This window comes from Pyrus communis, chromosome 4, assembly GCF_963583255.1.
Source record: "Pyrus communis chromosome 4, drPyrComm1.1, whole genome shotgun sequence".
In the NCBI taxonomy this organism is placed as follows: Eukaryota; Viridiplantae; Streptophyta; class Magnoliopsida; order Rosales; family Rosaceae; genus Pyrus; species Pyrus communis.
In genome coordinates, this window is record NC_084806.1 from 11,703,329 (window position 1) to 11,720,592 (window position 17,264).

At 37.5% G+C, this 17,264-nt stretch overlaps 2 protein-coding genes across 5 annotated transcripts; both read right to left on the bottom strand.

Annotated features, from left to right (window-relative positions):
* Positions 1-5,441: 5,441 nt before the first annotated feature.
* LOC137731561 (nuclear transcription factor Y subunit C-3-like) lies at positions 5,442-8,176 on the bottom strand. 2 transcript variants are annotated; one of them, XM_068470700.1, is made up of 3 exons: positions 8,019-8,176; positions 7,827-7,880; positions 5,442-6,462 (listed from the first exon to the last, which is right to left on the bottom strand). In XM_068470700.1, the coding sequence occupies exon 3, from the start codon at positions 6,454-6,456 to the stop codon at positions 5,701-5,703; it is 756 nt and encodes a 251-aa protein (XP_068326801.1). In that variant the 5' UTR covers positions 6,457-6,462; positions 7,827-7,880; positions 8,019-8,176; the 3' UTR covers positions 5,442-5,700. The 2 variants fall into 2 exon arrangements, with proteins under 2 accessions (XP_068326801.1, XP_068326800.1); XM_068470699.1 differs by having other exon boundaries at positions 5,577-6,471.
* Positions 8,177-9,953: 1,777 nt separating this feature from the next.
* On the bottom strand, positions 9,954-14,386 carry LOC137731467 (ATP-dependent (S)-NAD(P)H-hydrate dehydratase). Of its 3 annotated transcripts, none has more exons than XM_068470577.1 (12): positions 14,288-14,386; positions 13,865-14,091; positions 13,387-13,463; positions 13,115-13,224; positions 12,908-13,022; positions 12,660-12,722; positions 12,385-12,548; positions 11,941-12,002; positions 11,285-11,351; positions 10,836-10,895; positions 10,623-10,751; positions 9,954-10,544 (listed from the first exon to the last, which is right to left on the bottom strand). In XM_068470577.1, the coding sequence occupies exons 2-12, from the start codon at positions 14,076-14,078 to the stop codon at positions 10,517-10,519; spliced, it is 1,089 nt and encodes a 362-aa protein (XP_068326678.1). In that variant the 5' UTR covers positions 14,079-14,091; positions 14,288-14,386; the 3' UTR covers positions 9,954-10,516. The 3 variants fall into 3 exon arrangements, with proteins under 3 accessions (XP_068326678.1, XP_068326677.1, XP_068326679.1); XM_068470576.1 differs by having other exon boundaries at positions 13,865-14,166; positions 14,288-14,370; XM_068470578.1 differs by having other exon boundaries at positions 14,226-14,341.
* Positions 14,387-17,264: the final 2,878 nt, after the last annotated feature.

The following is a 17,264-nucleotide window of genomic DNA, read 5'->3' on the forward strand; positions in this document are numbered from 1 at the left end:
AGCAAGTGAAATTGCAGAAATATAATCACACCAGATATGAGGAACTTAAGGAAGATGAAGACCAATATCCTTGAACACTTTACAAATCCATGTTGTTTCGGCTGCTGTGTGAGCTAACGATCTGTACTCTACTTCAATGGAGGATCAAGCAATAGTTGGTTGGTTCTTAGCATTCCAGCTAATAAGATTTAAGATTTGATCCCAGAAATATTCAATACCCACTAATAGATCGTCGATCAAATATACAATCAACGTCTGAGTAACCACTGAGATGAATAACACATTTCTTGAACCACAAACCATGACTCACTATACCTTTAAGAAACCTAAGAATTTGTTTGGCTGCTTGAAGATGTGATTCTCTTGGAGCATGCATAAATTGACAAACTTGATTTACAGCAAAAGACAAATCAGGTTGTATCCAAGTCAAGTATTACAACATTCCTACAATGGATCGGTACTCTATGGGATCGGTTAACAAAGGACCAATGTGATCAAGTTTAAGTGAACCAAGAGGAGTGACACATGGTTTAGCACCTTCCATATGTGTCTTTTGAACCAAGTCAAGGAGATATTTGCTTTGATGTAAAAAGATGCCTTTAGAAGATCTTTGAATCTCAAGGCCCAAGAAATAATGCAAGGGTCCTAAATCCTTCACAAGGAAGACAATACTTAATTTCTTAAGAAATTGTTGACCAGCAGCAGGATTAGGACTTGTGACAAGTATGTCATCAACATACACCAATACAATGACAAGAATATGTGCTTTGATCACAAACAAAGAAGCATCAAATTGTGATTGATGGAATCCTAAAGACTTTAGAATTGCAAATAGTTTATCAAACCAAGCCCTAGGGGCTTATTTCAAGCCATACAAGGATTTATGAAGTTTCCAGACATGATTAGGGTAGTTGGGTTCACTAAAACCTGGTGTTGTTGCATATAGATATCTTCCTGAAGATCCCCATGTAAAAAGGCATTACTAATGTCCAATTGATTGAGGAACCAATTGTATTGAGCTGCTAGAGAGAGAAGAATTCGAATTGTGACTGGCTTTGCTACGGGACTAAATGTTTCCCTGTGGTCCAAACTAGCTTGTTGATGAAAGCCTTTGGCAACAAGTTGGGCATTATATCGATCAATAGTCCCATATGGATGCTTTTTAACTCGGAAAACCCACTTGCACCTGACAATATTCTGAGAAGGTTGAAAATGTATTAGAGACCAGGTACCTATGGACTACAAGGCATTATACTCATCCTGCATAGTAGACCTCCAATGAGCATGTTTCGAAGCCTGGAGATAAGTGGTTAGGACAAAATCAACAGTTTCGGGCAAATGATGTTTGGTAACTGAGTAGGGTTTGGGTTTAGATATTTTAGCCTTGGACCATTGATCATGGGATGAATATTAGTTGCTGCAGGTAATGAAGGAGATATTGTAGGTGGTGTGGGGCAAATATTAGCATCCAAAGTTGCAAATTATGTAACTAAAGATGTAAAGAGAACAAACTGGGCAACAGACTATGTAATTGGGATATTAGTTGAAGCAGGTACATGTGGAGCAATAAATTGTGTAGCTAGAGCAGCAGGTATAGGAAATTGCAGAGAAACATTCAAGTTCAGTAGAGGGAGTTGATAAAGAATGAAATGGAAAATTAGTCTCATCAAATAGCACATGCCTTGAGATGTAAATTCTCTGTGTAACTGGATCAAGACACTGATACCCCTTGTGTTGAAAGCTATACCTTAAAAAGATACAGTGTTTACTCTTATTATCCAACTTGGATGTAGTATAAGGCTTGAGCCAAGGAAAACAACCACAACCAAAAACTTTGAGCCAAGAGTAATCTGGAAGTGAACAAAAGAGAAGTTCCCAGGGAGATTGCAATAAGCCACCAATGGGAAGCCTATTAATTAGATAACTACCAGTGGAAAATACTTCAACCCAAAACACATGAGGAACTTTAAAGGCAACCAAGAGTGTTCGTGCAGTTTCAACCAAGTGATGGTGTTTTCTTTCAACACATCCATTCTGCTCAGGAGTATGAGGACAACTAAATTGTTGTAAAATGCCACGAAGTTCAAGAAAATTATGAAACTAATGACTAGTAAACTCACCCCCTGAATCAGAGCGAATTGCTTTTATTTTATTACCAAGAATGTTCTCTATATAAGTCTTGTACTCCACAAATGTTGAAAATACAGAAAACTTAGACTTTAGAGGAAAATATCAGCCATACTTACTGTAATCATCAACAATAAGCAAGTAATACGTATAACCACTCACTGAAACAACATGAGATGGCCCCCAAACATCACAATGTAACAATTCAAGACTTCTAGTATACACATAATGAGTAACAGCAAATGGAAGCTTGTGATTCTTTGCAAGTGCACAGTCATTGCAAAATAAGTCTAAAGAAGGTTTACCTTGAACAACAACCTTATTTGTAGATAGTACTTTACGAAAAATAACAGAAGAGGGATGACCAAGTCTGTCGTGCCAGATTTTGACATTGGCAAGAGTATTTACTAGTGCAGCATGAGTGGAAGGAGTAGGTTTGTAAAGGGAAGATGAACCTTGAAGAGGAAAGAATCCATCTTTAACTTGTCCCCGCAAAAGCGTCATTCCTGTAAAACGATCCTTGACAAATGATCCATGAATGTCAAGAGTTAATTAGGAATCATTATCTTTGATAAATTGATAGGCCGAAAGTAGACTATGCTGCATTTGAGGCACATGAAGAACATTTTGCAATTTAAAGGAATGAGCAGGAGTATGCAAATTAGAAATGCCAACATGATATATAGACAGACCTTTACTATCTCCAGTGTACACTTTGTCTTCACCATAGTAGGGAGTAGGAGACTGCATATTTGATATATCATTGGTAATATGGGAGGCGGCACCGGAGTCAATGAGCCAAGAAGTGGATGGCTTGGCAGTGTAATGGGCACAAATAGCAGTAAGTTTAGCTAAAGGAACCTTGCTTGAGAATAAGTTGATTTATGGTTATGAAAATTTAATTGAGGAATCAAAGATCTCCTTGATTTGTTAAAGGTAATTAGACATTGACTGAGAGCCTTTCTGAATATTCTGAAGTCAGGAACGCAATTAATGAATATGTGCATCCGAGACCCCACCAAATCGTTGCTCAAGTTTAAGCAAGAGATCACTAGCAGATGAGACACCAACGATGAACGGAATGACTTCCTCAGAGAGAGTTGAATTAAACCAAATGAGCAAATTTTGGTCCTTCCCATACCAGTGCTTAAAGGCAAGATTAAGCAAACGATCCGGCAGAAAGGGTGATGGATTAGACTTAGTGCCATCGATGATACCAATAAGCTTGTAATGACGAAGGTTCAGTGCAAATAAAGCACGCCATGGGAGATAATTCGGTTGATCGGAACCATACTTCGGATAATTTGGATCGTGAGAGAAGCATAAGATTGGGAGAAATTAGGGTTTGAAGAAGAACAATTAGGGTTTGGAGCAGGCACCGACTCAACCAGAGAAGAGGATTCGAACGGAGACGCCATCAAGATTCAAGATTAACAAGTCAAAAATCTAAATCGGAGTGGAACAAGTGGTTAATCAGCACACCGGAGAAGATCAGAGAAGAGCGGAAGATCGGAGAAGAAAAATTCAAGAGGATCAAAGAAGTCGTGAAGCAGTTGGCGATGGTACCATGTAGAAACTAAGGATGCACAGTTTCTGAAAATACCTCTTCCATTTCATTCAATGTTTATAAAATTACAATGATGATTCATTATATATAGGCAATATACTACTCTCACAATTACAGTTATGCCCTTGACTAATCTACCAATTTACAAGAGGATTATAAAAAACATCTAACTAACTTGATGACTTAATACTTAACTTTTTACTTCCTCCCTTTACAGTTCACAATCGTAGTATTGTAATCGTGTTAGGCGGGTTCATGTGTCCATGCTATAACAACTCCTCATCTAAGGAAGAGGTTAGTAGTACTAGTCCGAATAGGCGGGCGTTCGTTTGAATAGTTGTAACTTTACTAAATTTGGATCATGCGGCTACCTTGTGAATGAAGAAAGTTGCCTCTGTTACGCAGCCCGCTAATAAGGGTAAAATTATAAATAGTTGAGTCTTTCTCATTACGCGCAACAGATACAACGCATAAAACAGATTGGAGGTTTGGATTTCACTCCCCCTACAACAATACTACATGGCGGCCGGCCGCTGCCGTGTATTTCAGATTCGATGAACACATTGTTACGTTTCACATTGGTGAAGGAAGGTTAGAGAAAACTGAAAAACATCTGTTTGATTTTGCAGCTCCTTTCTCGGAAATCTACCCTTTTGCGCTCCCAAGGTGGCTGACACCAGTTCCTAGACTCTAGAAATTAACATAATCTCTTGCTGTTTGCTGGTTATGACCTGTATCCCTCTTATTCATTTCTTTTTAATTTTGATAATTTTTTATTTTTCATTCTCTAACTTTTCATTTCCTTATAACTGTGAAGGGAATATTACAACAGATTTACAGTAAAATCTCTTGTGGAGTTGATAGGTGCAAAGAGAGAGAGTTTCTTTTTAAAAAAAGAAATTTGGAAATTCAAAAGGGGAATTCAAGATAATTCAAATTCATTCATCCATCCTCACCCTCGGTAGTCTTGGAGGGCAATTTTACGTGGAATGGATTCACCACTACAATTACGTCCTGATTCATGTAAGTCATCTCTCGAGTCTTGGGAAACAAAAGCAAAGACAATAGTTAAAATAACCTACTACTACTGATGATACTATTATCTATCGTAAGAGCATAAATAACCATATTCAGCATGCAATTATCATACATATATGAAAATCAAAGTACTGGAATATGAAACTGCATTTAAAGCTGGTTAATTAGATTAGACATATATATAAAAGCCAAGAGAAGAGATCAACTAAACCCCAAACCGAAAGCGGATCGAGCTCTCTCTAGGATGAGAAAACCACCCACCTCTCATCCTATAAGCAATTTTCATGTTGTTGTAGTACTCTTCTTTCCATCAACGTGGGAGGCTCACAGGAATGAAAGACAACTTTTTGTTGAAAGAGAGGAATAAACATGATGAGTGAGCTAGAGACAAGGGTGCATGCATAAGGAGACTCTCCCCTTCAAAAAGGTACTCACAAGGCAGAAAAATGGTTGGTTGGCACCACAAATATGGATTATGGAGGACCAGAACAGCACAACTAGTAGAGGATTTTTTACAGAAAAGTAGGGCATATGGCACCATGCATCTTTTTTCTTTCCCCAGATTCTTCTGCCACTGAATACAACTAAAACTTGTGGCCACATGCCAAGCATAAAAGTGGAATGAATCATGGTTTTGTTCCTTAAAGTGCTTGTAAGGTGCATTGACCAATTTCCACCTCAATTACTTCCGACTTGTCAACCTGAAAAGGAATCAAACAAGACCTCTAGATTTACAAGAACAAATACAGAATAACCAGATTGTTTACAGTACCAGAATCCACACCTTTCACTTGATCTTTTCAATTTTCATGTACCAAAACCAAATATTTTGCAACTGTAAGGACCGGAAATAAAGCAAACTGTGTAACTATTGTATCCAAGATAAAGACTTTAAATTGTAAGCCTTCGATTACAAACAATGATGATATAGTCAAAGGATGTTCTGGTTTTATACTCCATTATCTCTTTTACTCGATATCTTCGTGCGGTTGCTGTTGTTGATGTGGCCATGTTGGCTGAGCAATGTACGGATGTGTCTGTTGGCCATACAGATTCTGATCCATCGCAGGCTTTCCTACTATCATCCCCGGAGCACCAACCTGTGGAGCATGCTGAGGAGGCATGTAATAGTAAGGAACACCATCAGACGGACCCCCAACTGGGAGATTCCCACCTCTTGGGATTGATGCAAGTACTTCATCTTTCAAATCCTCTCTTGGGACGATATCAACTAGAAAGTCAAATATATCAGTCCGCGTAATTGCTGCTGCGATGTCGTTCTTTTGCAGTGTTCTTCTTTTGTTCTCCTCAGTGTGATTCCAAGACCGCATTGTCAACTCTAGAATGAACATCTCACAGGCCCTAGCAAATATAACAGGAGCTTCGGCTGATATCATCCTCACATCCTCATCCGCCTTCATAATCTTCTTAATCCTGGCCAATGGCAAACTATGGTTTTTGAAATCATTAGTTTGATCAATTTCTTTATGCTGCTCTCCCCAAAATTTTTGGAGTTGTTGCTGCAGTTGCTGTTGTTGTTGCTGGTGGATGTGCTGATAAGCTAGCTGGTGTTGTGCAAGCTGAGACGAGGCAGAAGGACCTGCTGGCTGAGTAGGAGATTGCATCATCCCAACTGATCCATACGGGTTCACACCATATGATGCTTGAGCTGCAGTACCCGCCACTCCCATTGTTGCAGGATGTCCATGCCCTTGCTGATCCATATTGGTCTGTGCTCGCTTTTGGTATATAGTACATAATAAACAATCAGCATAAGAAATTACAAGTTTCAAGAGTCGAACCTCCTAAACCTTGACAAAAAGTAGAGAATGCTTAATAACAACTATGGAATTTTAGCTCCCAAATTTATATGAGCGCTGGCCGTTAAACCATCTAACACAAGTCGCGACCTTCATCTCAAAGGGTTTGTGACCAGTTGTGCCACTAAAAATAGGAAATGGCTTCCACACACCCATTTTCCCCTTTTGCACACCCTTATTTATTTTTGTCCCCGTATTCTCCTTTGATTTATTCAATCAAAAGGCCAAACAGAACAGGGCTCTGCAAGGGGAGAAAATTGGTGTGTGGAAAACACATCCCTAAAAATAAGACTAGATACTAAATAGTTAGAATAATTCAATCCTAATCCCCCATCAAAGCTTCAAACTCTATAATAACAAACAATACCAGAATTCTCTTCCGCCTGAAATCAGCACTAGAAACCTTTAACCAAATTGCTCCTCAAAGGAGGTCTAGCATAACTGTATACGCCATTCGAGTACTCTTATGGTTTATACCAATCGACTTTGCTCCAATTAGCAATCAATCCTGTCATAACTACCACTGCACCTTTTATCCCATCCAAATAGCTGATTACACTATGAAATTCCATTGCACAACCGAGACTAATATCTGAAATCGAGTATTCTGTCTTAATAGGAAAATCCATAGAACTTTTTTTGGGAACAAATAGTATATACCTCAGGCATTCGGCTACTCTGATCAGTAGCTTGCCTCTAAAAATTGGACAAGCAGGAACCGCGCTTGGCATGGCATATTCGCCTTTCACTCAAAGGTCAAAACTAGACACAAGCAATGAAAATTGCATGCAAATGTTCGAACCGAAAGGCACATGTACTCTCCCCTTCCCCCCAACAGAAAGAACCAAAACAAAACAAAACAACACAAAGGGTAGAGGCCTTTAAATTGAGTTGCATAATTTTCTTCCGGAGCGAAAAAGACCCGAGTCAACTCAAAGTCTCAAACCTCTGCACACTAACTCACCGAGAGAGATTCTAAAGCAACAAAAACCCCAGAAAACTTCTTGGTTTTGACTTACCTTCACAAACACACACCACTTATGTATTATACTTAAGGGTTACTATACTTAGGGTAAACATACCCCCACCACAGTAAATTCACCACACTCAAATCAAATCTAGGGTTTCAGAAACCCTTACAAAATAATTCAAGAACAGATAATAAGACCAAATTTCACTTATTAAACACCAAATCTCCACTAATCACATATAAAATTATTCCTAAAAAATTATATAACTCATGCATGAAAGAACAAACACAAAAAAATTGGTACCTTTGGCTCACTGCTCTGTTCCCCAATTCTGGGTTTTATTCAACCACCAAAACCCTAAACAGAAACCAAAGAAATCAATGAAATTCATGCACCAATTGAACTGAAGCTTCAGGCAAAAATTGAAGTGCTGCCAAATACTACAATAGGAAAATTATTTATCATAAAATTTGAAAAAATACATAAAAATCGAACCTTTGTAATGAATTTCTAGGGTTTTTGGAATAATCGATCAAATAAAACAGTAAGGGCAGAGCGGAGCGGAGTGGGGATCGCAGTGGAGAGTGGAAGATTGAATGTAAGTATGTGTGTGTTACTGTAAATAATGCCTTCCACTATAAAAAAGCGCCAGGTTTGGTTCGTCGTCGTCCCAACTATAACTTCTAAGTTTGATTTTTTTTACTCTGACGATTTTACCCCTCTTAATTTATTAATTGTTAAAAGGAAAATAAAAATAAAAATATCTCCTCCCACTAGTCAACTGCCTAATTTATAGTTTTAATGAGTTAAATTGAGATAATTTGCTTAATAAAAGGGCACTTGAGTTCTAACTCACGACATCATATAAAGATTGAACCTACTTTCACCATCTTAAACCCTAAATTTTGTGACTAGTCTACCACCTAAATTAATAAAATCTCCCTTGACCAAAAAAATGGTATTGGAGTTCTAAGCGTCAATGGGCTGGTGTTTGTGTGAACCAAACTGAAATATCTAGCGTTACCTACTTTTATGTGGGCCATGGGCCATGGACACGACATCAATCAACATGAACTCTACCCAAAGCTCATGAGTCAATAAGTTGACCTATATTTTCATTTTTCTCAAATTACAATCAGCGCTACCCATCTTCCAATGTTGACAAAAGAAATATGCATGTGTTATAAGAAAATTGATCAATGTTAGAAGATTGGTTCTTTTGTTGTGTATCAACCACTGAATCGACCAAGTTGATGAGAAAATTTATGGGACTGATAAACTAGTTAAACTTGGTTGATTATTAATGAGGATGTGATATACGACGTAAGATGATGAACTATGAAAAAAGAGAAACGTACTCGTGTGTATGCAAGGTTGGTGTAGTGCTGATTCAATGACTTGGAAACATCATTCTCTGGTTCGGTTCGGTTTACTGAGTTCTAAGTTGACCCAAAAAAAACAGTTTGGTTCAACTTTAACTGAAAATAATAAGGTGAAATCAAACTTATTGTTGTGCAGCTTGATCGATTTGTTTTGATTGGTTTGATAGTACAAAGCTACTCTATCAGTTCATTCGTTCCACCCCAATATTTATACATGTACATAATGTTCAAGAATCTGAGCCATCCAACCATAATATATAGACAAGAAAATAATCTTAAAAATAGGGACAAATGACGATACCTTGTCAATGTCTTAGCTTTAAATCATGAGGAGGGAGAAAATCAGAGATCTGTATGGATGGGGCCATTGTTAAACAACAAAGTCACAAAACAAAAAAACTAAAGCATTTACTAAACAAAATATTTATATATTAATCCATAAAATTTTTCATACAACGTATTACAATATTTCTCAACGCATTTTCATGTTTTGAAAGTGTTACATGACAACTTCATAACCTCTAGAGATCTATATAAAAATAACCATGTCCTTATGTTCATCCAGTGATCTCCCATCCGATTGCTCAATTGACTTTTCAGAAATATTATGCCTGAAAATGCTCTTTCAACGTTAGTAATTGCAACTTGAAGAATTAATGTTAATGTCATGAACAAGTAAACTAATTATACACCTTGCTAATGACACAAGCATGTACATTTTTTTGCGTGCCAAAAAAACTCATGAGTGGGGGCATTCGCCCCCTCTAGGCCTAAGTGGTTCGTCCAAGCTCATGGGAGAGATTAGAGAGAGAGCGCGCGCGACAGGTTGGCGGGAATGTGCATGCGAGGGTGACTCTTGGGAGAGTGGAGCCGTCTCCGGCAATTTTGCTATTTAAAAGTTTCCATAACCCATTACCGTACGTTGGTTGGGGATTAGATTACCGTACGTTGGTTGGGGATTAGATTGCTCAAAATGCGAAGAGAGGATTTTTATTCCTGTGAAAATAAGTTGAAAGAGAGGATTTTTATTTTTCAACAATATTGAGGAGAGAAATTTAACGAGAGTCATAATTAAGTATCAAGCTTGTTATTTACAAGTGAAAATAAATACAATTGAATCGTAGCGCTAATGGCGAGAGGACTAGTTAATCATAAATTCCATTGCCAATCTGAACATTGTTGTCTGTATTTTCATGGTGCGTACTGCCTTATGGCTCCATGAGTCAAGAACTTGGACACCGCGCTTTCTCCGTCAACGATGCCATGCGTTATTGTCATCGCTCAAATGGGGAACCAAAATGGGTTGGTGTTCATAATAATTGTTGATGGTGTAATGAAATCTAACAGAGGTTTATGGCTTGGAAACACCCCGGCTGTCAGCGCAGCTTATATACTCACGAAAACATCATCCTTATTATATGATATCATCCAGAGTTCCAAAGAACCGGCAGCAACAACAGACTCGTATCGTATATCTACAAGTCAAATAGTCTGGAAGGTGTGAAGGAAACAGAAAAAAACGTGATTCTGACCGACGTAACATAACCAAATGAAATTGATGTCTCTCTGAATGTCAGTAGACCAAATGCTACGCTCTGGAAGTCCACAGCATCAACCAACTGGACAGATATCCTCCAAACTGCAACAGAGAAAGTAATATCTTACACTTGAACTCTAAAATCGCCCATGATAATTGATCAACGTTAAGGTCCACTACCTTCTCCCCAAGCACTCGATGATATCGGTAGTGAGGGTTGACCTTTTCTTATTCTCGAAACCAAGGGATGCAGCCTTCCTCATTAAAGCGGACGCAGCAATGCACCCCAGCAGTGCAGGATTTCTGGAACTGTAAAAAACACAAATTGCGTACAAACAATTGTCAAACATGGGTAGAACCAAAATTATGAACACATATTTAGACTGTTAAAACCTGGTACTCAAATCCCCATCTTTGATCTTTTGACGGGCCCATGATAGAAATACACCAACGCTGGAATAACCAAAACAAGTTTTTGTTAGTTATCCAACATAGCGTTTTGTAAGCTCTCAGAATCTGAGTTCTGAAGCATCAGTCAGTGATCACCTCCTGACTGTAGTAATTCAAATGTTGAACAAGATATAACCCGGAGAAATAATTTTAATATCGTATGGATCTCTATCTCTCTTTTACATAAATAGATATTACAATTATGCATTCTTTGAAAAAACTGGAAAATGAAGAAGATTGTAAATTCACCAGATACAAAATGAAGCCATCCAAATGTTTAGCAAAATTTTATTTAAAAAATAAATTGTTGATGCACAAAAACAGGTAGTTTCGGGATTGGTCAAGTATGGTCCAAACATAAATCAAACTGAAACTCAGAAACAAGAACTTGCCTTCCAGAAAGTATATCACCCTGCCCACCACATCGTCGAGGAGAACCGTATATGCTCACTGAGTTGACTGCATAAAAGCATCAAATGTTAAAGGTAAATAGAGTCCAGGTTTTTATATCCGGGGAACAAAACAGAGATGTTTCCGAAACCTAAACTAGTCAATGAGCTGGAAAGAAGACAAAAAGCCTATGATTTGGCTTAAAGAAGAAAGCCAAACAAAACAAATCATGTGATTTGCAGAAAATTTAGAAAGAAAAAAAAAGACAAATGGAACCCTATGGTGTGGAGAGATTCAAGTATGGTATGGCTCTCAGGCCCCAGCTTCAAGTAAAAAATGACCTTCGTGGACACAAAACATTAGGCATGCCAATTACCCAGCTTCATATCACCTGATTGACAGAAGCTGCTGGAAGGTAGTGACCCAAGTTCACATTCGTCAAGTGTGTCACATGAAATATCCTCTACACCAGCTAAGAGGCAACCATACCAGCAGTTTTGGCGATGCTTACTGGTGTTCCCAACTTAGATGTGGAAAAACAAATATTCATGGAATATCAACATTATTAAAGCAATAGCTTCACATATTACCAGTAAACACGTGCTTTAATAACTTAACATATTACCAGTAAGCACGCTGCAGGTGTATGCTCACATACCTGTCTCACCATCACTAATGAGGTCAGATCTTCCTTTCCTAAGTATAGTTACACCACCAATCCTGACAGAGAAAGACTCAAAAAATCGTTAGATTGAAAGAAAAAACTACAACTACCAAATTGCAAATTTCATAGCATGGGAAAAAATACATCACGACGCAAAATAATGCATGAAGCAGAAATGAGGAAACCATTCAGACAGATGCATCTACATGGGCATTCTGACAAAATTGTCTACCTCACATTTTGAATAATCACTAATCAGATGGCACTATCCAATATTTGCAAACTATCCTTGTTCCCTTCTCAGCCAAATAGGTTTTACATATTTTATACTGAGATTTAAGTATAGATAAGTAGTTATTTTATACTTAGACTTAAGTATAGATAAAGTAATTATCAACTAATCCAACACAAAACGGAAAAGCTAGAAAAGATATTAACCTTTTTGCAAGAGATAGTACTTGCTCGGGAGCATCTTCATCATTTACTTCACAGCTCAAAACTTTCTGTACAAGGCGCTTATATTCATTTATGTTTGGGGTCAGCACAGCTAAGGGATATCCACTGACAAGATCAATACAGTTTGTGACCAGAAAGAGTCCATCCTGGAAAAGCTTATACCATTATGGCTAGAATTTGAAGCAAAAAGTACACACGACGAAAGATAATTATCAACTCACATCAAAACAAGGATACAGAAAATAGTGACTACATACCCCATCAATGACAATTGGGACATTGGACCGCCTTGCATGCTTCATGATGTTGCTCACACAGTCCTGGATTATGTCATTCAATCTTAGAACCATTTTTGAAAGGATTTGGTAAAGATTTTAACCACACTACATTATAGTCCTTCATCATACAGTATTAAAGAGGAGGACATGTTTAGAGTATCCCAAATCAAACGCTATAAACTAGATTACAACAGCTCCACAAGTAACAGCATCAACATAAAGCTAACCAGAAGAAATGGGTCCCTTCCGAGGCCTGGACCAACGACAAGACAGTCAAATCTTTCCATCCATTTATCAACTTCAGCAAGAACCTTTTCTGAGACGAAACTTCTGTCCTCATCCCTGAAAACCATGTTATAAACTCAGCAGCTCACTTAATGATAGTCTGTTTTGTGTGTTATAAGCACATCAACTTGTTTACAAAGCTGAATCACCTAACACTGTACGATTCTTCTAAAATAGGGTGTACAATCAACTCAGGACTGTAGCTTTTTATGACCGAAGCTGCATCTTTTGTACAAAAGACATGGGACAGGTCTGCACCCTGAAAGGAAATATATTTCAGTTCCATCAAACTAGCAAGCAACGAAGCAAATCACTTGTTCATTTGTTTGTTTCATTTCAGTGTACGCTAAGCTACATTTTTAATAGAATCCAGCTAAATTTGCAGTTATTTTCCTTAAAACAAAAAGAGCAGGGCACTAACAATTTTTAATGCTGAGATAGCAGAAAAGTATGGAGCACCAGTGTATTCACGACACCCGCCAATAACAGCTATCTTTCCTGACAAGCACAGAGAGATAGATATAAGCTACATTTTCTCCCCTTCTTAACAAAACAATGAACAAACAAATTAGAAAGAGAGAAGTAAATGACAAATTATGCAAAGCAAATAAGGCCCACAATCCGAATAGAAACCAAAGCAAGTCAGTCCTAGAATCAACATCAAAATGATTTCCGTAATTCTCGATACTTGCACTGTATCACGCACAACAATCATCATTGACAAATACATAATGTAATGCATTTGTCTTTACATGCAAATTACACAAAGTTAAAGAAACGACATTGTAAACATCGAGTGCAAAGGGAGTTCGAATCCCCCTCCCTCGCTCGAATAAAATAAATAAATAGGGTTTAGGGTTTAGGTGACATTGGTAGCAGAGCAGTGTGAGATTAATTACCAGCCTGACCCTTGTGTCTGTTGGGATCGAGGGTCGGAGTGATTGCTCGCAAAACGCTCTCGGCGTCGGCTTCCAAAGAGGGCCGATTCGTGAATTTCATAATTCCTTGCATTGCCTTCTGATTTGTGATGGTGTTACGATCACTGCAACCTCCAACTCCGAGAGACCTTATCAGAAACTGTTGCCTTCTCAGCACACCAGACGAACCCAACATGTAAAGACAAGTTCTTGCAACAAACCCAGAATTTATTCCATGTTTTATTAGCATCAATGTCCCCAAAAATCACACTTTCTTACTTCAACTGAAGAAACCAAAAATAAATAAATAATGGAATTTTCATGAGATTAAGTTTAATTTTACCCGGAAATTGATCAAATTGAGAAAATTGCTGAAGTTTGGAGCAAGAAATTTCAGATACGTACCGAAAGATTGGTTCTTCAAAATCTCAGGAAGCACAGCACAGCACACAGAAGCAGCGAGTGAAATGGTGTTCGGCAAAGTTCGGTGGACGTTTGGCTGTTGGAGTGGAAGGAAGGACATACAGGCTTACAGCCTACACGTGCGCCGACTTAAGTGGGTCCCACTATGAAACTTAAAACGACAGCGGTTCATTGTTCTCGCTGATTGATCCAGAGAAATGGGATTGGATTGGACTTTTGGCTGTGGTGGACTTGGGTTCATTGTTCTGCTTCAGCCCAAGAAGATTTAATAGAAAATGGGAAAGAAAAGGAAAATGGATAGAAAGGCAAAAGAAAGTGCATGACATGCATTCTTTCTACCGGTGGAATTCTCTCCTCTTCTAATCTCTCTTTTTCAATTTTTTTTTATTAAAATGATTACAGATAAATCACATCATCATCATGTGTTAATTTCTTTATAAAGAGAGAAAGACAAAGAGAAAAGTGTGAGAGGATGGGATGGGAAGTGAGGGAATTTGGAGAGGAGAATCCTACTCAATAAATTTCACAATATCACATACGAGAAAGTCTTTATGCGACACATGCATAAAAACGACAATGATGGAGGGAGATGTTGGCAGTACCGCAGTAGCAATGCCGGTTAGGTGACGGCGTGGAAATTGTGGTGGCAGCAATGATGACAACTATGGAGGGAGGTGATGGTGATGGTGGTACGGTTGATGATGCTAACTGTCACGCCACGATTCCAATATAAGTAAGGATCAACAAATGGCAGACAAAAGTAGCAATACAATAATATAGAGAGTCAGGTTCGACTTATACATAATATACATCAGAGTATTAGCAGAAACGAAATTACAATAAAAGGGAACAAATCTTACTCTCAAGTACAATGCACACGCGAACTACACCCCTTAAAATTTATTCTCTAACTGCCACATTTACTATGCAAAAAAACAGCTCCACATTGTAGGAGTGATGCACCAAACAAAGCAAAACCTAGATAAGCTATAAAATCTTGTGTGAATTATAGTAATAAGACATGTGATTAAAATAAATTAATCACATTTAGAAAAAAATCATTTTGGAATCGTTTGTTTATATAAGATAATCTCACTCGACATCTCGAATGAATCCACACATGCATTCAACCGACCTTTCGTGATTGATCCACACACATTCAATCATCTATTGTATGAATATAATATATGCCCCAGATATACTCGTGATTGATAGTAATAACAAATATAATATATGCCCCAAATATAACCATGGCTGACAGTATTAATAAATATAATATATGCCCTAAATGTACTAATGGCTGACAGTAATAATTATATAAATACATATAGTTCAAAGCGTAATATTAGCATGAGGATTGAGGAGGCAATTAGATAACATGGACGTGGCTTGGTAAGAGGAAGACAGATGTACCAAATAGTTTTAACAAAAGAGTTCTAACAAAAAGCTCACGGTACTGTTCACTTTAACGAAAAATCATATTTTTACACTAAAAAGTCAATCATTATACTATTCAATTTACCCTTTATTTTGTCCTTATCGTTAAAACTCAAAGTTTTCGAACTCTTTTTATTAGTTTTTCTTTTTTACAATCTATATTACTTTGACGAGTGTCACAAGGATAACGACCAATGTTTATTTGTAATTATTTTTATTTAATCCCCAAGTTTTGCAGCCGCCATCTTTTAGTATAAATGGGACATTCCTCCAACCGTTTTCAAACGTGAAATTGTTTTTGAGAAATGCATGCTGTGCCTGCAAGTGTTTTTCTTACGTAGAGGTGTGTATACATATGTTTAGAGAGAAAAATTAGAAGATAAAAGACGGTAGAAAAAATATATGATGATTTAGGAGTGATCAAGGAACTTGCTTAAGTACATAGAGCTTAACTATTTCGGTAGTGATGTGGATAAGTAAGTGGAGCTTAGCTATTCTGATAGTGATGTGGATCTTTATTTTAGCTTTGGAATCCATGTAAGGGAAATACGGCATATCTTTATGGAAATTGATTTTATTAAATTTCGTGAAGTGTTATAATATTCTTGATCTTTTTGGTTGATTAATGTGGTTAGATATTAATTGGCTAATTGTTTCAGTTAAGTGTTTACTTGTTATTGGTTATGGAATTATTGCTGGAATGCTATTCGTTGAGAATATACTGTGATATATGTGAAAAATGAAATGACATTATTTGTGCATAACTCATGTTGTGAGATGTGGTTGGAATTTCAGTGTTGAGATTGGAATTCGGGAAATGAGGGTAGTTGGAAAGGATATTTTGTGTCGTTGAATCTATTCATTGTGAAACCAGTTCCAGGCAAGCCCGGTGTGCACATTAGAATAGGATATCGGCAGGATAATTGTCGATATGGGTGATTTAGGTTGGAGATCAATGAATTAGATAACAAGACTAGCAAAAGGGGTTTATGAACTTGGGATATCGTATGGGGGTTAGTTTCTATAATAGAACATTCGAACCACCACTGCAGTGGTAAAATGCATGGTATGGAACGTGCAGGTCAGCGTGTTTTATTATATAAATTAACGGGTGTCACTAAAGAGGTTGGATTGCATACATGCATTGTTATCATTTATGATTTGATATTTGGCTATATGATTTCATGGCGCTTAATTTAAAATTGTCAATTTATTGTGATAAGGTTATGTCTCTACTGAGTTGTTGAAGCTCATCCCTTTATTGTTATGCAGGTTTACAAACTAGACATTCAAGAGGGTAGGCATGATGAGATCGGATTAGATGTGAGAATATAATGTTTATTCATCTATTTATTGTAGATTGTAAAGAGTTCTTGATTTGTTTAAGAATCATGAATTATTTTAATAAGAGGAATTTATTTTCCAACCTGTTTCTATTTCATTTTATTTATTGAGCTTTTAACTCACATTTCGAATTCGGGTTCGAGTTTTTATTACTGACCCCGGGTTCGGGGTGTGACAT